General features: G+C 56.5%; 1 protein-coding gene across 1 annotated transcript in view; it reads right to left on the reverse strand.

Moving 5' to 3' along the window:
* SAP25 (Sin3A associated protein 25) overlaps positions 1-25,100 on the reverse strand; it is a 204,002-nt gene that overhangs the window by 38,513 nt on the left and 140,389 nt on the right. Inside the window, 1 exon segment of the mRNA XM_078668316.1 lies at positions 4,403-4,497. Coding sequence (XP_078524442.1) covers positions 4,403-4,497 — 95 coding nt within the window.

A 25,100-nucleotide genomic window follows, 5' to 3' on the forward strand; every position in this document is an offset into this window, starting at 1 on the left:
TTTGCTTGTCTTTCGTCGGTGAAGTCCCCTGGAGTCTTCAGATGACTTCTCCTCGTCTTTTCTGTATTTTCTTTCTTCTTTCTCCAAAAATGTCTGGAGCCCAAACGGGAACGATCCAGACCCGACCGCGGAAAAAAAGAATCTGAAGATGGCGCCCAAGAGTGGGAGCTTCCGCAGGAAGCATGCCGACGTCACCGGAAATACACCCAAAGGGGGTGTGACGCCGACGCCCACCTGGGCAAAGAGAAAAAAAAAAAAAAAAAACAAAGAAAAGACTACGAATCCGGACCCAACCACAAGACCGCGGAATAATGCACAGCATAGTGAATCCAGAAAGATTCACGCTGCAAAACCTGCAGAATCCTCTGTTGGGGATGCACGGGCACTGAAAAGCTGTGGGTCTTGCCCCACACCTTGGGTGCCTTGGTCACCAATGTCATCATATGCATCTGGATGTGCATCTGGTTCATTGACGGGGAAGGTGTATTGGTCATCCTCATCATCTCCCTCACCTTCAGAGTGTTCTGGTGAGGGAGTAGGGCTTCTTCTTGGAGGAGGCTGGATAGGCTCTATGAGGTTAGAAGCATCCTGAGGAACCCTTTTCTTCTTTAGTGGGATAACATAGGAGTCCAGAGGCTCTGAAGTGATCCTCCTTTTGTATAGTGTTAATTTGCCTGTGTTGGCGTCGATGAAGTGCTCAGAATCGTCCTCTGATTCGAGTTCTCGACCTGAAGGTACCCCTGCCGTAGAAGAATCCGACTTCTTTGGCGTCGATTTCGTGGAAAAGGCCTTCGGAGCCTCTTTCGGCGGCAGAAGGAAGAGAAGCTTGCTCTTAGGCTTGGCCGGAGCATCCTTCGGCGTCTGAGGCGACGGTAACGGAGCCGACGTAGCAGCGGCCCTTTCTCTGATTCTCTGTAGCGAAGCGGCGATGGGAGACGCTTCACCCACAGTGGCTTTTGGCGCTGACGAGGATGTCTTGACCTTCCCCTCGGATCCGACGTGATGGTGGCCCTTCTGAGGTTTGGACGCCGACGCAGTTGTCGACGACCCAGAGTCCTTGGATCGATGCGCAGATGTTCCAGCCGTGGATCCGTGCGCTTGAGTCGGTTCCGTCTCCACTACGCGACCGGCTAACGGAGTCCCAGGCGTAACCGGAGCCGTGCTGCTGGCTTTGGCGTGCTTAGACGGTGTCGCAGCGGTTGATCCGTGCCGACCACCCTTTTTAGAGGATCCCTCCTCCGGCGCCGATTTCGATCCTGTGGAATCGACCGACTTCTTCGACTTCTGCGGACCGGAGGTCGACGGAGCCGATGCGGCTGCAGGTGCAGTAGGTTTCTGTGGGCCGGCCGCCATCTTAGGGACGCTCGAGTCCATAAGTTTCGGTTTCGTTTTCGGGTCGGCCATTTTAGGTGTAGTCGACACCGTAGGTTTCGGTTTCGGTTTCGATCCGGCCTGCCCAGCAAGTATGTCCGTGGCCGGGCCTGATGGCGGGGCCGTGGCTTGCGGCACGGGGTCTTGGGTAAGGCCAACTGGCGATCCCGTGACCCGATCGTGATCTTCGAAACCTTCGGGGCATAGCTCGTCCCCAGAGCTATCTGCCGCGGCCCCATAAATCTCTTCGACGTCCCCTACCTCGTCGACGTATTCAAGGTCTTGACCCGCGACTCCGTCGTCGTCCACCGGATCCGCCTCGACCTCCGTTTCGGGTGGGGATATCTGGAGATGATGACCCTGTTCATCTTCTTCTTGGTCGCCGAAGATGTTTTCTGGATCCGGGGCCGCTTGTCTGGCCTCCAGGCGCACCGCGCGCCGGAGCTTGAGAGTCTTTTTGGACCTGAATTGAGCGCAAGCCTTGCACTTGCCGTCGTCATGGTCCGGTGAAAGGCATTTGTTACAGACCGGGTGGAGGTCTATGTGTGGGTACTTGGACCCACAGAGCGGACAGTACTTAAACGGACTCCGCTCCATGCTGGAAAGTTGTAGTCGTGTCGCGATAAGAAGGCCTCGATGTCCGAAGAGTGAAAACTCCGCTGAATCCGACTCCAAGAGTTGGAAGAACCCGAGACCGTGCGCGAACAATACCGACGCTAGAAATACAAGGCCTGTTGGCCTTAAAAAGTTAGTTTTTCTCGGTTCCGACAGAGAGAAGTCGAGACCGCATCCGAACCCAATGGCGGAAAAAAACAATCTGGGGATGGAGCCGATGCCCATGCGCACTGTAGTCCAGGGGAGGAGCCACCTATCTCAGGATACTTCGAAGACTCTTCCAGGACAACAATGTGCGATCATCCGGACCCAACACTAGGCGGCGATCTAATGCTAAGATATGAATTTAGCAGCCCACATGCCTCGAACCATTTGTTTATTAAAATAAAAAAGAATGGGGCTGGTGCCGCTGGGGGGCGCCGGCAGCTTCAGGGGTCCCAGAGGGGGGAAGGCACCAGAAAAAGTTGCAGTGGCATGACCGGATCCACCATTGGATACACTGGGGGGCATCGGGCCAAAGTGGAACCCTATGGAGCCCCCTCTAAGACTCCGGGACATGAAGGCACGCCGAGAGGGTCAGGTCGCCCAAATATGAGGCACATGGCATCATTGAATTCTTCAAGCTGGGTGGATGTCACTCCATCTCCTGGAAAGGTAAAGAAGCATGGAGCAAACCCAGGCGAAGGTTTCTCAGAACAAGGCCTAGAAGATTCCTCCGTCAAGTCAGCCAATGGACGGGGAGAAGTTGAACTGCGGTTAGACTTCTTGTGCTACTTATACCTCTTACCTGACCGACCCAACGACTGAGTGGGAGGATGAGAACTTAGGACACCCGGAGCAGTGCCAGGACCTTCCTCTTGACTGGGAATGAGACCTCCCGGGTCGAACGGCATGGAGTAGAAAGCCGGGCCACAAGCAGCTTTAGGGACCGCTCCGTAAAGGCCTTCGGAGCCATAGCCCGGCAGTCGGAGCACGACTTCGAGTCGTGGACTGCTCCAGACATCAAAGACAAATTAAGTGTGAAACCGTCACTGACATGGCGCGATGGCAGGTGCAGTACGGTTTAAGTCCAGAAGTCTTCTTCAACATTGAGGAAAAACCTTCACACCAAAAATCGTTGACAAAATGTTGAAAAAAGCCTGTCAAAAATTGTCAGAGGGTAGCTCTCGTCATGGATCTGTGCTAGCTGGAACGGAAAGAAAAGAACTGATGTCAGCGAGCCGAGGTAGCGCCTACATAGGTGGCGTGGACATCACTTCAGGCGCGGACGATGACGCAACCCGGAGCCGCAGATGCCACCTACCTGCGAGCAAGGGTATTGCTCGAGCAAAAGTCCTCCGGATCCAGCCTGACGCCTGGGAAATTCTAAGGTAAGGAATCTGAGGCTAAATGTCTCTATGAGATATTCTGGGTTTGCAAAGATTATGAACCTATATGGAAGACCAAGGTATGAAAGGGGCATAGTGTTGAAAGTGGATCTGGGTGAGTGGTTTAACAGAGAAGCGGCCTATGAACTGTATGTCAGTCTCACCTTCAGATTTGTAAGGTACACGGGTGGGGCGTTACTGTGGTTGGCGAGTGTGTCTGTTGTTCCTAACACAATAGGATTACGAAGAAAAAATAAACTCTTGAAACTGTGCTAAAGAAATACTTAAACATACCAAGTGAAACATGAATTATTGTGGACAGTTTTGCCTCTTTCCAACAGCAACAAGGACATTGTCATGGCCATGTGTTGCAGTCTAGCACCCTCTTCTGCCCACTTGTGGTAGTGCTGTAAGGCAACTGCCTACAAAGGCCTTAATGTAACAATGACTCACTGTGTGGCTCACTGGTTAGAAGTGGCAGACCCTGAAGCAGAGGTCGGCCCGGGACCAGGGTCTTGGGCCAATGTCTGCGGACTCGATAGTTCTCGTCTAGGTGCCTAAGCTAACCATGGGTCCCACTCTGTAACTCTGGGCAATAGCTTGCTTAATCTCCACAATGGCCCTATCAGCGCCGGGGATGCCTGGCTTCATCTTGGGGGTGCCCAGGAGGGACCATCTCACAGGGAAAGCCAGGACGGGTTCCCCAGCAGTATACAGTGCCAGGACACTGCGTGATGGAGTAACAGTGCGCTTTACAAGTATACATTTACATTTTACTCTCAATCAAGTCAGCTACCAGGTGTCTAATTCTATCTCTCATACACACGCGTGCACGCATACACACACACACGCATTGGGTCTCATACTCTGTCCCAATCCGACAGTTGTTACTCAGGTGTCTAAATCTACCCTAGAGTCTCCTACCTGCCCCACATCCACTCTCCCAACCTGCACCTTTATTCTGGCTGCCCACCAGTCCAATATCTGATGCAGCCCCTAAAAGCTCTCAACCTCCCTCCACCAGTCTCATACCATGGCCCCCCCGGTACCTGTTGAGAGCGGCTGGACAGGCAGTTGTAGACACGATGCCCGGGTGGAAGAAGAGGGTCCGTGAAGAAGAAATCACAGGTGTCGATGGGGAAAACTAAAAAAAGGCGAGAAGAGAGATGTGAGGAGACTCAGATAACTCCTCCCAGGAGGCAACGCTGGCACAGACGTGAGAACCACTGAGTGATGAGGGCGAGATGGGGCGGAAGAACGTTCGCACAGCTGGTACCAAAGTTATGGAACGGTCTCCCACTCGTTATGAGGTCAATGGAAGATGAACTCACTTTTAGGAAAAAACTCAAGACTTGGGGCTAGATGCAGGTGGCTAAATACCGGTCGGTAACGGCCAAAAATCGGTAATTTTCCCGTTATCGACCGGTATTTAGCCCTTTCTAATATAGGAGGCAGGTTTTAAGAATTCAGTAATTTACTGATTCCTTAATTTAAGGAATCAGTGAATTACCAAATCCTTAAAAGCTATGTGGGTGGCACTCAAGTGAGTGCATTTTTGCTTTAAGGATTCGTTATTTACCACCAACTACAAGTTGGTGGTAAATACCGAATACCTTTTAAAAAGCAATCATTTGCTTTTTTCAAGGTGCCATGTGGCAGACATACATGCCCCTAGGGCATGTATGTGCGCCACATGTGCACACATGCACGATTCAGGGGTGCAACAGGGTGTCAATGTCACACCCTGCCACCCTTGAATATGCTCCCGCTATTACCGATTCGGTAAATGCCGAATCAGTAATAGTGAATGGCTTCCCATTCATTCCTATGGGCCTCCAGGCTAATATTTCTTATTACTGATTCGGTAATACCGATTCGGTAATAAGAAATAGCTTCCCATTCATTCCTATGGGCCTCCAGGCCCTCCAGGCCCATAGGAATGAATGGGAAGCTATTTCTTATTACCGAATCGCTATTACCAAATCAGTGATAAGAAATATTAGCGAATCGGTAAATATTATCGATTTATTACCTACATCACATTTACCGATTCCTAAATACCGAATCGGTAAAATTCGGTATTTAGGAATCGGTAAAATGCGATTACCTACATCTAGCCCTTGGTTGTTTCCTCACCAATCCATTACCATGCAGCGTTATCCAGTCCAGCACTCACCGGCACAAGGAAGCCCTCGGCAGCCATGCGCTTTACAAAACACAAACATAATTAGAACATTTCCCTATCTCATGCGTCTCTTGCAGCCGACCCTGGATTCATGAGCCGTAGGACAGACCTGCCAGATTGCATGGATAAGAATTAGAACCATCCTCCAATGGGTAGCGACTTCACAGAGATGAGGTCCTGGCAGCCTTAATCTGGATTTACACGTGGGCACCAGCCTTGGCCATGTGAACTCTGGCCTCTACCAGCCATACTTCCTGAAGCTAGGCTCCTGCTTCCCTTCCACTGCGGGCTGCCCTGGTCCCACGTAGGCTAGACCGAGGCAGCCATTTTGCCTGGATTAACCTCTTCGACGCTCATGACGAGCTGAGCTCGTCATGAGCCACGGCGCTCCGGTGCTCATGACGAGCTCAGCTCGTCATGGCCCGTGGAACGCTCAGGTGCGGGGTGAATTCCCCTGCTGTGCTGAGCGTTCCACGGGAGCCAATACACCTGTGGCGAGCTCAGCTCGTCATGGCCCGTGGAACGCTCCGGTGCGGGGAGAATTCCCCTGCTGTGCTGAGCGTTCCACAGGAGCCAATACACCTGTGACGAGCTCAGCTCGTCATGAGCACCGGAGCGCCGTAGCTCATGACGAGCTGAGCTCGCAATGAGCATGCGGGCGCTGTGCGTGCCCTCTGCCCCCCAGCACAGCGGGGGAATAACCCCCGCAGCGAAGAGGTTAAAAACCTGATCTTTAAGAAGGTGTGCTCTAGATGTTTCCACCATCAGCAGCTTGATCTTCAGGCTGGCCTGAGCTTGAGTCCACCTCTGGCAGGAAGCTGGGTAATGAATATGCTACTTACCAGTATGCATCTGTTCTTGGCATGTAGGGCTGCTGACATTCATATCTTAGCATTAGATCGCCGCCTAGTGTTGGGTCCGGATGATTGCACATTGTTGTCCTGGAAGAGTCTTCGAAGTATCACGAGATAGGTGGCTCCTCCCCTGGACTAGGAAGTCCCATGTGGATTAAACGAGAAGCCGGGAAACACCACCCCACATAGAAGGTTTTACTAGGGACAGCAACGAGATGAAGGCACCAACTCCAAGATAGTCCTTGTGCACCGGGGCCCCACCCCTCCAGCCCACCGGGGAAATGCCCGGTGCCCACTACGGCCAGTCCGGCCCGGAGTGGGGTTTGGTCAGAGAGCAAACACTCCCTTACAGACTGCACGGCAGGAGACCCTATTTTTTCTTTACAACTCACCACTAACATGTAATAACATATCAATGCTGGAGACCCCAAGGCCATTAAAACAATCATTAAAAGTTTAGGATTTTGGTGTAGGGCAACGACTCGTCTTTGAATAGAGGGTTTTGTGGCGGGGTGACTCTGCTAAACTGAAGCTGCATGCAAGGGGAAGTAGGGGCGGAAGACAAGGGAAAGCACAGAAGCTGCCAGGGGCCCTGGGATCACTACAAGTGTATTTGGAGTTTCCTTGTTATAGTGAGAACTTGAATGGGGTCAGCGGATCTTCAACGGAGACTGCTGTGGCCCGGCTCCCAGGGTGTGACATAACGTCTGTGTCGGCTTTATATCTGCTTCTGCGAGAATTTGAAGTTATTTATTACTTGCACACCTGCTAAAAATGTAATGAACAATAAAGGATAATGTTACTGACCCACTAAGCATCTGTTCTTGGCATGTAGAGCTGTAGATTCACATGCTTTGCATGCTCCTGCCATCTAGTGTTGGGTACGGATGTTTGCAAGTTGGTTTCCATGGGGTCCAAATATGTTCGCTCACATGTGACGTTGGCAGGGTGGGATTTTATGCAAATCCATCAATCACAGTACAGTTTACCTGACGACCTGCTATTCCTCCTAGCCAATCACAGTAGAGCTAAACATGACGACCTGCTGTTCCTTCCAGCCAATCAAAGTACAGCATACCACAACAATATACATTCTCTGGGGTGCCAAATCAGTGACCTGTAAAAGCCAGTTAATATCAGTTTATTTATTTCTGTGCAGACAAGGCCCAGGGGCATCCAACCACTTTACAAGAGCTTTACTTAAAACTGAAGAAAATTAATGAAGTCCCGACTCCACGAACATGGAAAATCAGACGAGCTCTTGTGTACATTATAATGAGAGGTGTCACTCATTCACCATGAAAAGATTTGCACTGACAGCTAGAGAGTTCTGGCACGGAGCCACTGACAGCGAAAGACGTCTGACATAGAGCCACTGACCGCGAGAGAGGTCTGGCATAGAGCCACTGACAGCGAGAGAGGGCTGGCACAGAGTCACAGACAGCAAGAGAGGGCTGGCATAGAGCCACTGACAGCGATAGAGGGCTGGCACAGAGCCACTGACAGCGAGAGAGGTCTGGCATAGAGTCACTGACAGCGAGAGAGGGCTGGCACAGAGCCACTGACAGCGAGAGAGGTCTGGCATAGAGTCACTGACAGCGAGAGAGGGCTGGCACAGAGCCACTGACAGCAAGAGAGGTCTGGCATAGAGTCACTGACAGCGAGAGAGGGCTGGCACAGAGCCACTGACAGCGAGAGAGGGCTGGCACAGAGCCACTGACAGCGAGAGAGGTCTGGCACAGAGCCACTGACAGCAAGAGAGGTCTGGCATAGAGCCACTGACAGCAAGAGAGGTCTGGCATAGAGTCACTGACAGCAAGAGAGGGCTGGCACAGAGCCACTGACAGCAAGAGAGGTCTGGCATAGAGTCACTGGCAGAGAGAGAGGTCTGGCATAGAGCCACTGACAGCGAGAGAGGGCTGGCATAGAGCCACTGACAGCTAGAGAGTTCTGGCACAGAGCCACGGACAGCGAGAGAGGGCTGGCATAGAGTCACTGACAGCGAGAGAGGTCTGGCATAGAGTCACTGACAGCGAGAGAGGGCTGACATAGAGCCACTGACAGCGAGAGAGGGCTGGCATAGAGTCACTGACAGCGAGAGAGGGCTGGCACAGAGCCACTGACAGCGAGAGAGGGCTGGCACAGAGCCACTGACAGCAAGAGAGGTCTGGCACAGAGCCACTGACAGCAAGAGAGGTCTGGCATAGAGTCACTGGCAGAGAGAGAGGTCTGGCATAGAGTCACTGACAGCGAGAGAGGGCTGGCACAGAGCCACTGACAGCGAGAGAGGTCTGGCATAGAGTCACTGACAGCGAGAGAGGGCTGGCACAGAGCCACTGACAGCGAGAGAGGGCTGGCATAGAGCCACTGACAGCAAGAGAGGTCTGGCACAGAGCCACTGACAGCAAGAGAGGTCTGGCATAGAGCCACTGACAGCAAGAGAGGGCTGGCATAGAGCCACTGACAGCGAGAGAGGTCTGGCAGAGAGACACTGACAGTGAGAGAGGGCTGGCATAGAGTCACTGACAGCGAGAGAGGGCTGGCATAGAGTCACTGACAGTGAGAGAGGGCTGGCATAGAGTCACTGACAGCGAGAGAGGGCTGGCATAGAGTCACTGACAGCGAGAGAGGGCTGGCATAGAGTCACTGACAGCGAGAGAGGGCTGGCATAGAGTCACTGACAACAAGAGAGGGCTGGCACAGAGCCACTGACAGCAAGAGAGATCTGACATAGAGCCACTGACAGCGACAGAGGTCTGGCATAGAGCCACTGACAGCAAGAGAGGGCTGGCACAGAGCCACTGACAGCAAGAGAGGTCTGGCATAGAGCCACTGACAGCGAGAGAGGGCTGGCACAGAGCCACTGACAGCGAGAGAGGGCTGGCACAGAGCCACTGACAGCGAGAGAGGGCTGGCACAGAGCCACTGACAGCGAGAGAGGGCTGGCACAGAGCCACTGACAGCGAAAGAGGGCTGGCACAGAGCCACTGACAGCAAGAGAGGGCTGGCATAGAGCCACTGAGAGCGAGAGAGGGCTGGCACAGAGCCACTGACAGCAAGAGAGGGCTGGCACAGAGCCACTGACAGCGAGAGAGGGCTGGCACAGAGCCACTGACAGCGAGAGAGGGCTGGCACAGAGCCACTGACAGCGAGAGAGGGCTGGCACAGAGCCACTGACAGCGAGAGAGGGCTGGCACAGAGCCACTGACAGCAAGAGAGGGCTGGCACAGAGCCACTGACAGCGAGAGAGGTCTGGCATAGAGTCACTGACAGCGAGAGAGGGCTGGCACAGAGCCACTGACAGCGAGAGAGGGCTGGCACAGAGCCACTGACAGCGAGAGAGGGCTGGCACAGAGCCACTGACAGCGAGAGAGGGCTGGCACAGAGCCACTGACAGCAAGAGAGGGCTGGCACAGAGCCACTGACAGCGAGAGAGGTCTGGCATAGAGTCACTGACAGCGAGAGAGGGCTGGCATAGAGCCACTGAGAGCGAGAGAGGGCTGGCACAGAGCCACTGACAGCAAGAGAGGGCTGGCACAGAGCCACTGACAGCGAGAGAGGTCTGGCATAGAGTCACTGACAGCGAGAGAGGGCTGGCATAGAGTCACTGACAGCGAGAGAGGGCTGGCATAGAGCCACTGAGAGCGAGAGAGGGCTGGCACAGAGCCACTGACAGCAAGAGAGGGCTGGCACAGAGCCACTGACAGCGAGAGAGGTCTGGCATAGAGTCACTGACAGCGAGAGAGGGCTGGCATAGAGCCACTGAGAGCGAGAGAGGGCTGGCACAGAGCCACTGACAGCAAGAGAGGGCTGGCACAGAGCCACTGACAGCGAGAGAGGTCTGGCATAGAGCCACCGACAGCGAGAGAGGTCTGGCACGGAGCCACTGACAGCGAGAGCGGTCTGGCATAGAGCCACTGACAGCAAGAGAGGTCTGGCATAGAGCCACTGACAGTGAGAGAGGTCTGGCACAGAGCCACTGACAGCGAGAGAGGTCTGGCACGGAGCCACTGACAGCGAGAGCGGTCTGGCATAGAGCCACTGACAGCAAGAGAGGTCTGGCATAGAGCCACTGACAGCGAGAGAGGTCTGGCATAGAGCCACTGACAGTGAGAGAGGGCTGGCACAGAGTCACTGACAGCGAGAGAGGTCTGGCATAGAGCCACCGACAGCAAGAGAAGTCTGGCACAGAGCCACTGACAGCGAGAGAGGTCTGGCATAGAGTCACTGACAGCGACAGAGGGCTGGCACAGAGCCACTGACAGCGAGAGAGGTCTGGCACAGAGCCACTGACAGCGAGAGAGGGCTGGCACAGAGTCACAGACAGCAAGAGAGGTCTGGCACAGAGCCACTGACAGCGAGAGAGGTCTGGCACAGAGCCACTGACAGCGATAGAGGGCTGGCATAGAGCCACCGACAGCAAGAGAAGTCTGGCACAGAGCCACTGACAGCAAGAGAGGGCTGGCATAGAGCCACTGACAGCGAGAGAGGTCTGGCATAGAGCCACCGACAGCAAGAGAAGTCTGGCACAGAGCCACTGACAGCAAGAGAGGGCTGGCATAGAGTCACTGACAGCAAGAGAGGGCTGGCATAGAGCCACTGACAGCGAGAGAGGGCTGGCATAGAGTCACTGACAGTGAGAGAGGTCTGGCATAGAGTCACTGACAGCGAGAGAGGGCTGGCACAGAGCCACTGACAGCGAGAGAGGTCTGGCATAGAGCCACTGACAGCGAGAGAGGTCTGGCATAGAGCCACTGACAGCGATAGAGGGCTGGCATAGAGCCACTGACAGCGAGAGAGGGCTGGCACAGAGCCACTGACAGCGAGAGAGGTCTGGCATAGAGCCACTGACAGCGAGAGAGGGCTGGCATAGAGCCACTGACAGCGAGAGAGGGCTGGCATAGAGCCACTGACAGCGAGAGAGGGCTGGCATAGAGCCACTGACAGCGAGAGAGGGCTGGCATAGAGCCATGGACAGCGAGAGAGGTCTGGCACAGAGCCACTGACAGAGAGAGAGGGCTGGCACAGAGCCACTGACAGCGAGAGAGGGCTGGCACAGAGCCACTGACAGCGAGAGCAGTCTGGCATAGAGCCACTGACAGCGAGAGAGGTCTGGCATAGAGCCACCGACAGCGAGAGAGGTCTGGCATAGAGCCACTGACAGTGAGAGAGGTCTGGCACAGAGCCACTGACAGCGAGAGAGGTCTGGCATAGAGCCACTGACAGCGAGAGAGGTCTGGCATAGAGCCACCGACAGCGAGAGAGGGCTGGCACAGAGCCATGGACAGCGAGAGAGGTCTGGCATAGAGTCACTGACAGCAAGAGAGGTCTGGCATAGAGCCACTGACAGTGAGAGAGGTCTGGCACAGAGCCACTGACAGCGAGAGAGGTCTGGCACAGAGCCACTGACAGCAAGAGAGGTCTGGCATAGAGCCACTGACAGTGAGAGAGGTCTGGCACAGAGCCACTGACAGCGAGAGAGGTCTGGCACAGAGCCACTGACAGCGAGAGAGGTCTGGCACAGAGCCACTGACAGCGAGAGAGGTCTGGCATAGAGCCACCGACAGCGAGAGAGGTCTGGCATAGAGCCACTGACAGCGAGAGAGGTCTGGCATAGAGTCACTGACAGCGAGAGAGGTCTGGCATAGAGCCACTGACAGCAAGAGAGGTCTGGCATAGAGTCACTGACAGCGAGAGAGGTCTGGCATAGAGCCACTGACAGCGAGAGAGGTCTGGCATAGAGCCACTGACAGCGAGAGAGGTCTGGCATAGAGTCACTGACAGCGAGAGAGGTCTGGCATAGAGCCACTGACAGCAAGAGAGGTCTGGCATAGAGTCACTGACAGCGAGAGAGGTCTGGCATAGAGCCACTGACAGCGAGAGAGGTCTGGCATAGAGCCACTGACAGCGAGAGAGGTCTGGCATAGAGCCACCGACAGCGAGAGAGGTCTGGCATAGAGCCACTGACAGCGAGAGAGGGCTGGCATAGAGCCACTGACAGCGAGAGAGGTCTGGCATAGAGCCACTGGCAGCGAGAGAGGGCTGGCATAGAGCCACTGACAGCGAGAGAGGGCTGACACAGAGCCACTGACAGCGAGAGAGGTCTGGCACAGAGCCACTGACAGCAAGAGAGGTCTGGCACAGAGCCACTGACAGCGAGAGAGGGCTGGCACAGAGCCACTGACAGTGAGAGAGGTCTGGCATAGAGTCACTGACAGCGAGAGAGGGCTGGCAGGGAACTACTGACAGCGAGAGAGGTCTGGCATAGAGTCACTGACAGCGAGAGAGGTCTGGCATAGAGCCATGGACAGCGAGAGAGGTCTGGCACAGAGCCACTGACAGCGAGAGAGGTCTGGCATAGAGCCACTGACAGCGAGAGAGGGCTGGCATAGAGTCACTGACAGCGAGAGAGGTCTGACATAGAGCCACTGACAGCAAGAGAGGTCTGGCATAGAGTCACTGACAGCGAGAGAGGTCTGGCATAGAGCCATGGACAGCGAGAGAGGTCTGGCACAGAGCCACTGACAGCGAGAGAGGTCTGGCATAGAGCCACTGACAGCGAGAGAGGGCTGGCATAGAGCCACTGACAGCGAGAGAGGGCTGGCATAGAGCCATGGACAGCGAGAGAGGGCTGGCATAGAGCCACTGACAGCGAGAGAGGGCTGGCATAGAGCCACTGACAGCGAGAGAGGGCTGGCATAGAGCCATGGACAGCGAGAGAGGGCTGGCACAGAGCCACTGACAGCGAGAGAGGTCTGGCATAGAGCCACTGACAGCGAGAGAGGGCTGGCATAGAGCCACTGACAGCGAGAGAGGGCTGGCATAGAGCCACTGACAGCGAGAGAGGGCTGGCATAGAGCCACTGACAGCAAGAGAGGGCTGGCACAGAGCCATGGACAGCGAGAGAGGTCTGGCATAGAGCCACTGACAGCGAGAGAGGTCTGGCATAGAGCCACTGACAGCAAGAGAGGGCTGGCACAGAGCCACTGACAGCGAGAGAGGTCTGGCATAGAGCCACTGACAGCGAGAGAGGACTGGCATAGAGTCACTGACAGCGAGAGAGGTCTGACATAGAGTCACCGACAGCGAGAGAGGTCTGGCATAGAGCCACTGACAGTGAGAGAGGTCTGGCATAGAGTCACTGACAGCGAGAGAGGGCTGGCAGGGAACTACTGACAGCGAGAGAGGGCTGGCACAGAGCCACTGACAGCGAGAGAGGTCTGGCACAGAGCCACTGACAGCAAGAGAGGTCTGGCACAGAGCCACTGACAGCGAGAGAGGGCTGGCATAGAGTCACTGACAGCGAGAGAGGGCTGGCAGGAAACTACTGACAGCGAGAGAGGTCTGGCACAGAGTCACTGACAGCGAGAGAGGGCTGGCACGGAGCCACTGACAGCGAGAGAGGTCTGGCATAGAGCCACTGACAGCGAGAGAGGGCTGGCATAGAGCCATGGACAGCGAGAGAGGTCTGGCACAGAGCCACTGACAGCGAGAGAGGTCTGGCATAGAGCCACTGACAGCGAGAGAGGGCTGGCATAGAGCCATGGACAGCGAGAGAGGGCTGGCATAGAGCCACTGACAGCGAGAGAGGGCTGGCATAGAGCCATGGACAGCGAGAGAGGTCTGGCACAGAGCCACTGACAGCGAGAGAGGTCTGGCATAGAGCCACTGACAGCGAGAGAGGTCTGGCATAGAGCCACTGACAGCGAGAGAGGACTGGCATAGAGTCACTGACAGCGAGAGAGGTCTGACATAGAGTCACTGACAGCGAGAGAGGTCTGACAGAGCCACTGACAGCAAGAGAGGTCTGACATAGAGCCACTGACAGCGAGAGAGGTCTGGCATAGAGCCACTGACAGCGAGAGAGGGCTGACATAGAGCCACTGACAGCGAGAGAGGGCTGGCATAGAGCCACTGACAGCGAGAGAGGTCTGGCACAGAGCCACTGACAGCGAGAGAGGTCTGGCATAGAGCCACTGACAGCGAGAGAGGGCTGACATAGAGCCACTGACAGCGAGAGAGGGCTGGCACAGAGCCACTGACAGCGAGAGAGGGCTGGCATAGAGCCACTGACAGCGAGAGAGGTCTGGCACAGAGCCACTGACAGCGAGAGAGGTCTGGCAGAGAGCCACTGACAGCGAGAGAGGTCTGGCACAGAGCCACTGACAGCGAGAGAGGTCTGGCATAGAGCCACTGACAGCGAGAGAGGGCTGACATAGAGCCACTGACAGCGAGAGAGGGCTGGCACAGAGCCACTGACAGCGAGAGAGGGCTGGCATAGAGCCACTGACAGCAAGAGAGGGCTGGCACAGAGCCATGGACAGCGAGAGAGGTCTGGCATAGAGCCACTGACAGCGAGAGAGGGCTGGCATAGAGCCACTGACAGCAAGAGAGGGCTGGCACAGAGCCATGGACAGCGAGAGAGGTCTGGCATAGAGTCACTGACAGCGAGAGAGGTCTGGCATAGAGCCACTGACAGCAAGAGAGGTCTGGCATAGAGCCACTGACAGCAAGAGAGGGCTGGCATAGAGCCACTGACAGCAAGAGAGGGCTGGCACAGAGCCATGGACAGCGAGAGAGGTCTGGCATAGAGTCACTGACAGCGAGAGAGGTCTGGCATAGAGCCACTGACAGCGAGAGAGGGCTGGCACAGAGCCACTGACAGCGAGAGAGGTCTGGCATAGAGCCACTGGCAGCGAGAGAGGGCTGGCATAGAGCCACTGACAGCGAGAGAGGGCTGGCATAGAGCCACTGACAGCGACAGAGGGCTGGCACAGAGCCACTGACAGCAAGAGAGGTCTGGCACAGAGCCACTGACAGCAAGAGAGGGCTGGCAGGGAACTACTGACAGCGAGAGAGGTCTGGCATAGAGCCACTGACAGCGAGAGAGGGCTGGCACAGAGCCACTGACAGCGAGAGAGGTCTGGCACAGAGCCACTGAGAGCGAGAGAGGTCTGGCATAGAGTCACTGACAGCGAGAGAGGTCTGGCACAGAGCCACTGACAGTGAGAGAGGGCTGGCACAGAGCCACTGACAGCGAGAGAGGGCTGGCACAGAGCCACGGACAGCGAGAGAGGTCTGGCACAGAGCCACTGACAGCGAGAGAGGTCTGGCATAGAGTCACTGACAGCGAGAGAGGTCTGGCACAATGCCACTGACAGGGAGAGAGGTCTGACATAGAGCCACAGACAGAGAGAGAGGTCTGGCACAGAGCCACTGACAGCGAGAGAGGTCTGGCATAGAGCCACTGACAGCAAGAGAGATCTCGCATAGAGCCACTGACAGCGAGAGAGGGCTGACATAGAGTCACTGACAGCGAGAGAGGTCTGGCATAGAGCCACTGACAGCGAGAGAGGGCTGGCATAGAGCCACTGAGAGCGAGAGAGATCTGGCATAGAGTCACTGACAGCGAGAGAGGGCTGGCATAGAGCCACTGACAGCGAGAGAGGGCTGGCATAGAGCCACTGAGAGCGAGAGAGGTCTGGCATAGAGCCACTGACAGCAAGAGAGGGCGGGCACAGAGACACTGACAGCGAGAGAGGTCTGGCACAGAGCCACTGACAGCGAGAGAGGTCTGGCATAGAGTCACTGACAGCGAGAGAGGTCTGGCATAGAGCCACCGACAGCGAGAGAGGTCTGGCATAGAGCCACTGACAGCAAGAGAGGTCTGGCATAGAGTCACTGACAGCGAGAGAGGGCTGGCACGGAGCCACTGACAGCGAGAGCGGTCTGGCATAGAGCCACTGACAGCGAGAGAGGTTTGGCATAGAGTCACTGACAGCAAGAGAGTTCTGGCACAGAGACACTGACAGCGAGAGAGGTCTGGCATAGAGCCACTGACAGCAAGAGAGGTCTGACATAGAGCCAATGACAGCGAGAGAGGTCTGGCATAGAGCCACTGACAGTGAGAGAAGTCTGGCACAGAGCCACTGACAGCAAGAGAGGTCTGACATAGAGCCAATGACAGCGAGAGAGGTCTGGCATAGAGCCACCGACAACAGGAGAGGTCTGGCATAGAGCCACTGACAGCGAGAGAGGTCTGGCATAGAGCCACTGACAGCGAGAGAGGTCTGGCACAGAGCCACTGACAGCAAGAGAGGTCTGACATAGAGCCAATGACAGCGAGAGAGGTCTGGCATAGAGCCACCGACAACAGGAGAGGTCTGGCATAGAGCCACTGACAGCGAGAGAGGGCTGGCATAGAGTCACTGACAGCGAGAGAGGTCTGACATAGAGCCACTGACAGCAAGAGAGGTCTGGCACAGAGCCACTGACAGCGAGAGAGGTCTGACATAGAGTCACTGACAGCGAGAGAGGTCTGGCATAGAGCCACTGACAGCGAGAGAGGTCTGGCACAGAGCCACTGACAGCAAGAGAGGGCTGGCACAGAGCCACTGACAGCAAGAGAGGTCTGGCATAGAGCCACAGACAGAGAGAGAGGTCTGGCATAGAGCCACTGACAGCGAGAGAGGGCTGACATAGAGCCACTGACAGCGAGAGAGGTCTGGCACAATGCCACTGACAGGGAGAGAGGTCTGACATAGAGCCACAGACAGAGAGAGAGGTCTGGCACAGAGCCACTGACAGCGAGAGAGGGCTGGCACAGAGCCACTGACAGCGAGAGAGGGCTGGCATAGAGCCACTGAGAGCGAGAGAGATCTGGCATAGAGTCACTTGCAGCGAGAGAGGGCTGGCATAGAGCCACTGACAGCGAGAGAGGGCTGGCATAGAGCCACTGAGAGCGAGAGAGGTCTGGCATAGAGTCACTGACAGCAAGAGAGTTCTGGCACAGAGACACTGACAGCGAGAGAGGGCTGGCACAGAGCCACTGACAGCGAGAGAGGTCTGGCATAGAGCCACTGACAGCGAGAGAGGGCTGGCATAGAGCCACTGAGAGCGAGAGAGGGCTGGCACAGAGCCACTGACAGCGAGAGAGGGCTGGCACAGAGCCACTGACAGCGAGAGAGGGCTGGCATAGAGTCACTGACAGCGAGAGAGGTCTGGCATAGAGTCACTGACAGCGAGAGAGGTCTCACAGAGAGCCACGGACAGCGATAGAGGTCTGTCAGAGAGCCACTGACAGCAAGAGAGGTCTGGCATAGAGCCACTGACAGCGAGAGAGGTCTGCCATAGAGCCACTGACAGCAAGAGAGGTCTGGCAGAGAGCCACTGACAGCAAGAGAGGTCTGGCATAGAGTCACTGACTGCAAGAGAGGTCTGGCATAGAGCCACTGACAGCGAGAGAGGGCTGGCATAGAGCCACTGACAGTGAGAGAGGGCTGGCACAGAGTCACTGACAGCGAGAGAGGTCTGGCATAGAGCCACCGACAGCAAGAGAAGTCTGGCACAGAGCCACTGACAGCGAGAGAGGTCTGGCATAGAGTCACTGACAGCGACAGAGGGCTGGCACAGAGCCACTGACAGCGAGAGAGGTCTGGCACAGAGCCACTGACAGCGAGAGAGGTCTGGCACAGAGCCACTGACAGCGATAGAGGGCTGGCATAGAGCCACCGACAGCAAGAGAAGTCTGGCACAGAGCCACTGACAGCAAGAGAGGGCTGGCATAGAGCCACTGACAGCGAGAGAGGTCTGGCATAGAGCCACCGACAGCAAGAGAAGTCTGGCACAGAGCCACTGACAGCAAGAGAGGGCTGGCATAGAGTCACTGACAGCAAGAGAGGGCTGGCATAGAGCCACTGACAGCGAGAGAGGGCTGGCATAGAGTCACTGACAGTGAGAGAGGTCTGGCATAGAGTCACTGACAGCGAGAGAGGGCTGGCACAGAGCCACTGACAGCGAGAGAGGTCTGGCATAGAGCCACTGACAGCGAGAGAGGTCTGGCATAGAGCCACTGACAGCGATAGAGGGCTGGCATAGAGCCACTGACAGCGAGAGAGGGCTGGCACAGAGCCACTGACAGCGAGAGAGGTCTGGCATAGAGCCACTGACAGCGAGAGAGGGCTGGCATAGAGCCACTGACAGCGAGAGAGGGCTGGCATAGAGCCACTGACAGCGAGAGAGGGCTGGCATAGAGCCACTGACAGCGAGAGAGGGCTGGCATAGAGCCATGGACAGCGAGAGAGGTCTGGCACAGAGCCACTGACAGAGAGAGAGGGCTGGCACAGAGCCACTGACAGCGAGAGAGGGCTGACACAGAGCCACTGACAGTGAGAGAGGGCTGGCACAGAGCCACTGACAGCGAGAGCAGTCTGGCATAGAGCCACTGACAGCGAGAGAGGTCTGGCATAGAGCCACCGACAGCGAGAGAGGTCTGGCATAGAGCCACTGACAGTGAGAGAGGTCTGGCACAGAGCCACTGACAGCGAGAGAGGTCTGGCATAGAGCCACTGACAGCGAGAGAGGTCTGGCATAGAGCCACCGACAGCGAGAGAGGGCTGGCACAGAGCCATGGACAGCGAGAGAGGTCTGGCATAGAGTCACTGACAGCAAGAGAGGTCTGGCATAGAGCCACTGACAGTGAGAGAGGTCTGGCACAGAGCCACTGACAGCGAGAGAGGTCTGGCACAGAGCCACTGACAGCAAGAGAGGTCTGGCATAGAGCCACTGACAGTGAGAGAGGTCTGGCACAGAGCCACTGACAGCGAGAGAGGTCTGGCACAGAGCCACTGACAGCGAGAGAGGTCTGGCACAGAGCCACTGACAGCGAGAGAGGTCTGGCATAGAGCCACCGACAGCGAGAGAGGTCTGGCATAGAGCCACTGACAGCGAGAGAGGTCTGGCATAGAGTCACTGACAGCGAGAGAGGTCTGGCATAGAGCCACTGACAGCAAGAGAGGTCTGGCATAGAGTCACTGACAGCGAGAGAGGTCTGGCATAGAGCCACTGACAGCGAGAGAGGTCTGGCATAGAGCCACTGACAGCGAGAGAGGTCTGGCATAGAGTCACTGACAGCGAGAGAGGTCTGGCATAGAGCCACTGACAGCAAGAGAGGTCTGGCATAGAGTCACTGACAGCGAGAGAGGTCTGGCATAGAGCCACTGACAGCGAGAGAGGTCTGGCATAGAGCCACTGACAGCGAGAGAGGTCTGGCATAGAGCCACCGACAGCGAGAGAGGTCTGGCATAGAGCCACTGACAGCGAGAGAGGGCTGGCATAGAGCCACTGACAGCGAGAGAGGTCTGGCATAGAGCCACTGGCAGCGAGAGAGGGCTGGCATAGAGCCACTGACAGCGAGAGAGGGCTGACACAGAGCCACTGACAGCGAGAGAGGTCTGGCACAGAGCCACTGACAGCAAGAGAGGTCTGGCACAGAGCCACTGACAGCGAGAGAGGGCTGGCACAGAGCCACTGACAGTGAGAGAGGTCTGGCATAGAGTCACTGACAGCGAGAGAGGGCTGGCAGGGAACTACTGACAGCGAGAGAGGTCTGGCATAGAGTCACTGACAGCGAGAGAGGTCTGGCATAGAGCCATGGACAGCGAGAGAGGTCTGGCACAGAGCCACTGACAGCGAGAGAGGTCTGGCATAGAGCCACTGACAGCGAGAGAGGGCTGGCATAGAGTCACTGACAGCGAGAGAGGTCTGACATAGAGCCACTGACAGCAAGAGAGGTCTGGCATAGAGTCACTGACAGCGAGAGAGGTCTGGCATAGAGCCATGGACAGCGAGAGAGGTCTGGCACAGAGCCACTGACAGCGAGAGAGGTCTGGCATAGAGCCACTGACAGCGAGAGAGGGCTGGCATAGAGCCACTGACAGCGAGAGAGGGCTGGCATAGAGCCATGGACAGCGAGAGAGGGCTGGCATAGAGCCACTGACAGCGAGAGAGGGCTGGCATAGAGCCACTGACAGCGAGAGAGGGCTGGCATAGAGCCATGGACAGCGAGAGAGGGCTGGCACAGAGCCACTGACAGCGAGAGAGGTCTGGCATAGAGCCACTGACAGCGAGAGAGGGCTGGCATAGAGCCACTGACAGCGAGAGAGGGCTGGCATAGAGCCACTGACAGCGAGAGAGGGCTGGCATAGAGCCACTGACAGCAAGAGAGGGCTGGCACAGAGCCATGGACAGCGAGAGAGGTCTGGCATAGAGCCACTGACAGCGAGAGAGGTCTGGCATAGAGCCACTGACAGCAAGAGAGGGCTGGCACAGAGCCACTGACAGCGAGAGAGGTCTGGCATAGAGCCACTGACAGCGAGAGAGGACTGGCATAGAGTCACTGACAGCGAGAGAGGTCTGACATAGAGTCACCGACAGCGAGAGAGGTCTGGCATAGAGCCACTGACAGTGAGAGAGGTCTGGCATAGAGTCACTGACAGCGAGAGAGGGCTGGCAGGGAACTACTGACAGCGAGAGAGGGCTGGCACAGAGCCACTGACAGCGAGAGAGGTCTGGCACAGAGCCACTGACAGCAAGAGAGGTCTGGCACAGAGCCACTGACAGCGAGAGAGGGCTGGCATAGAGTCACTGACAGCGAGAGAGGGCTGGCAGGAAACTACTGACAGCGAGAGAGGTCTGGCACAGAGTCACTGACAGCGAGAGAGGGCTGGCACGGAGCCACTGACAGCGAGAGAGGTCTGGCATAGAGCCACTGACAGCGAGAGAGGGCTGGCATAGAGCCATGGACAGCGAGAGAGGTCTGGCACAGAGCCACTGACAGCGAGAGAGGTCTGGCATAGAGCCACTGACAGCGAGAGAGGGCTGGCATAGAGCCATGGACAGCGAGAGAGGGCTGGCATAGAGCCACTGACAGCGAGAGAGGGCTGGCATAGAGCCATGGACAGCGAGAGAGGTCTGGCACAGAGCCACTGACAGCGAGAGAGGTCTGGCATAGAGCCACTGACAGCGAGAGAGGTCTGGCATAGAGCCACTGACAGCGAGAGAGGACTGGCATAGAGTCACTGACAGCGAGAGAGGTCTGACATAGAGTCACTGACAGCGAGAGAGGTCTGACAGAGCCACTGACAGCAAGAGAGGTCTGACATAGAGCCACTGACAGCGAGAGAGGTCTGGCATAGAGCCACTGACAGCGAGAGAGGGCTGACATAGAGCCACTGACAGCGAGAGAGGGCTGGCATAGAGCCACTGACAGCGAGAGAGGTCTGGCACAGAGCCACTGACAGCGAGAGAGGTCTGGCATAGAGCCACTGACAGCGAGAGAGGGCTGACATAGAGCCACTGACAGCGAGAGAGGGCTGGCACAGAGCCACTGACAGCGAGAGAGGGCTGGCATAGAGCCACTGACAGCGAGAGAGGTCTGGCACAGAGCCACTGACAGCGAGAGAGGTCTGGCAGAGAGCCACTGACAGCGAGAGAGGTCTGGCACAGAGCCACTGACAGCGAGAGAGGTCTGGCATAGAGCCACTGACAGCGAGAGAGGGCTGACATAGAGCCACTGACAGCGAGAGAGGGCTGGCACAGAGCCACTGACAGCGAGAGAGGGCTGGCATAGAGCCACTGACAGCAAGAGAGGGCTGGCACAGAGCCATGGACAGCGAGAGAGGTCTGGCATAGAGCCACTGACAGCGAGAGAGGGCTGGCATAGAGCCACTGACAGCAAGAGAGGGCTGGCACAGAGCCATGGACAGCGAGAGAGGTCTGGCATAGAGTCACTGACAGCGAGAGAGGTCTGGCATAGAGCCACTGACAGCAAGAGAGGTCTGGCATAGAGCCACTGACAGCAAGAGAGGGCTGGCATAGAGCCACTGACAGCAAGAGAGGGCTGGCACAGAGCCATGGACAGCGAGAGAGGTCTGGCATAGAGTCACTGACAGCGAGAGAGGTCTGGCATAGAGCCACTGACAGCGAGAGAGGGCTGGCACAGAGCCACTGACAGCGAGAGAGGTCTGGCATAGAGCCACTGGCAGCGAGAGAGGGCTGGCATAGAGCCACTGACAGCGAGAGAGGGCTGGCATAGAGCCACTGACAGCGACAGAGGGCTGGCACAGAGCCACTGACAGCAAGAGAGGTCTGGCACAGAGCCACTGACAGCAAGAGAGGGCTGGCAGGGAACTACTGACAGCGAGAGAGGTCTGGCATAGAGCCACTGACAGCGAGAGAGGGCTGGCACAGAGCCACTGACAGCGAGAGAGGTCTGGCACAGAGCCACTGAGAGCGAGAGAGGTCTGGCATAGAGTCACTGACAGCGAGAGAGGTCTGGCACAGAGCCACTGACAGTGAGAGAGGGCTGGCACAGAGCCACTGACAGCGAGAGAGGGCTGGCACAGAGCCACGGACAGCGAGAGAGGTCTGGCACAGAGCCACTGACAGCGAGAGAGGTCTGGCATAGAGTCACTGACAGCGAGAGAGGTCTGGCACAATGCCACTGACAGGGAGAGAGGTCTGACATAGAGCCACAGACAGAGAGAGAGGTCTGGCACAGAGCCACTGACAGCGATAGAGGGCTGGCATAGAGCCACTGACAGCGAGAGAGGTCTGGCATAGAGCCACTGACAGCGAGAGAGGTCTGGCATAGAGCCACTGACAGCAAGAGAGATCTCGCATAGAGCCACTGACAGCGAGAGAGGGCTGACATAGAGTCACTGACAGCGAGAGAGGTCTGGCATAGAGCCACTGACAGCGAGAGAGGGCTGGCATAGAGCCACTGAGAGCGAGAGAGATCTGGCATAGAGTCACTGACAGCGAGAGAGGGCTGGCATAGAGCCACTGACAGCGAGAGAGGGCTGGCATAGAGCCACTGAGAGCGAGAGAGGTCTGGCATAGAGCCACTGACAGCAAGAGAGGGCGGGCACAGAGACACTGACAGCGAGAGAGGTCTGGCACAGAGCCACTGACAGCGAGAGAGGTCTGGCATAGAGTCACTGACAGCGAGAGAGGTCTGGCATAGAGCCACCGACAGCGAGAGAGGTCTGGCATAGAGCCACTGACAGCAAGAGAGGTCTGGCATAGAGTCACTGACAGCGAGAGAGGGCTGGCACGGAGCCACTGACAGCGAGAGCGGTCTGGCATAGAGCCACTGACAGCGAGAGAGGTTTGGCATAGAGTCACTGACAGCAAGAGAGTTCTGGCACAGAGACACTGACAGCGAGAGAGGTCTGGCATAGAGCCACTGACAGCAAGAGAGGTCTGACATAGAGCCAATGACAGCGAGAGAGGTCTGGCATAGAGCCACTGACAGTGAGAGAAGTCTGGCACAGAGCCACTGACAGCAAGAGAGGTCTGACATAGAGCCAATGACAGCGAGAGAGGTCTGGCATAGAGCCACCGACAACAGGAGAGGTCTGGCATAGAGCCACTGACAGCGAGAGAGGTCTGGCATAGAGCCACTGACAGCGAGAGAGGTCTGGCACAGAGCCACTGACAGCAAGAGAGGTCTGACATAGAGCCAATGACAGCGAGAGAGGTCTGGCATAGAGCCACCGACAACAGGAGAGGTCTGGCATAGAGCCACTGACAGCGAGAGAGGGCTGGCATAGAGTCACTGACAGCGAGAGAGGTCTGACATAGAGCCACTGACAGCAAGAGAGGTCTGGCACAGAGCCACTGACAGCGAGAGAGGTCTGACATAGAGTCACTGACAGCGAGAGAGGTCTGGCATAGAGCCACTGACAGCGAGAGAGGTCTGGCACAGAGCCACTGACAGCAAGAGAGGGCTGGCACAGAGCCACTGACAGCAAGAGAGGTCTGGCATAGAGCCACAGACAGAGAGAGAGGTCTGGCATAGAGCCACTGACAGCGAGAGAGGGCTGACATAGAGCCACTGACAGCGAGAGAGGTCTGGCACAATGCCACTGACAGGGAGAGAGGTCTGACATAGAGCCACAGACAGAGAGAGAGGTCTGGCACAGAGCCACTGACAGCGAGAGAGGGCTGACATAGAGTCACTGACAGCGAGAGAGGGCTGGCACAGAGCCACTGACAGCGAGAGAGGGCTGGCATAGAGCCACTGAGAGCGAGAGAGATCTGGCATAGAGTCACTTGCAGCGAGAGAGGGCTGGCATAGAGCCACTGACAGCGAGAGAGGGCTGGCATAGAGCCACTGAGAGCGAGAGAGGTCTGGCATAGAGTCACTGACAGCAAGAGAGTTCTGGCACAGAGACACTGACAGCGAGAGAGGGCTGGCACAGAGCCACTGACAGCGAGAGAGGTCTGGCATAGAGCCACTGACAGCGAGAGAGGGCTGGCATAGAGCCACTGAGAGCGAGAGAGGGCTGGCACAGAGCCACTGACAGCGAGAGAGGGCTGGCACAGAGCCACTGACAGCGAGAGAGGGCTGGCATAGAGTCACTGACAGCGAGAGAGGTCTGGCATAGAGTCACTGACAGCGAGAGAGGTCTCACAGAGAGCCACGGACAGCGATAGAGGTCTGTCAGAGAGCCACTGACAGCAAGAGAGGTCTGGCATAGAGCCACTGACAGCGAGAGAGGTCTGCCATAGAGCCACTGACAGCAAGAGAGGTCTGGCAGAGAGCCACTGACAGCAAGAGAGGTCTGGCATAGAGTCACTGACTGCAAGAGAGGTCTGGCATAGAGCCACTGACAGCGAGAGAGGGCTGGCACAGAGCCACTGACAGCGAGAGAGGGCTGGCACAGAGCCACTGACAGCGAGAGAGGGTTGGCAGAGAGCAACTGGCAGCGAGAGAGGTCTGGCATAGAGCCACTGACAGCAAGAGAGGTCTGGCAGAGAGCCACTGACAGCGAGAGAGGTCTGGCAGAGAGCCACTGACAGCGAGAGAGGTCTGGCATAGAGCCACTGACAGTGAGAGAGGTCTGGCATAGAGCCACTGACATC

The sequence above is a fragment of the Lissotriton helveticus genome, chromosome 12 (genome assembly GCF_964261635.1).
Source record: "Lissotriton helveticus chromosome 12, aLisHel1.1, whole genome shotgun sequence".
Taxonomy (NCBI): Eukaryota; Metazoa; Chordata; class Amphibia; order Caudata; family Salamandridae; genus Lissotriton; species Lissotriton helveticus.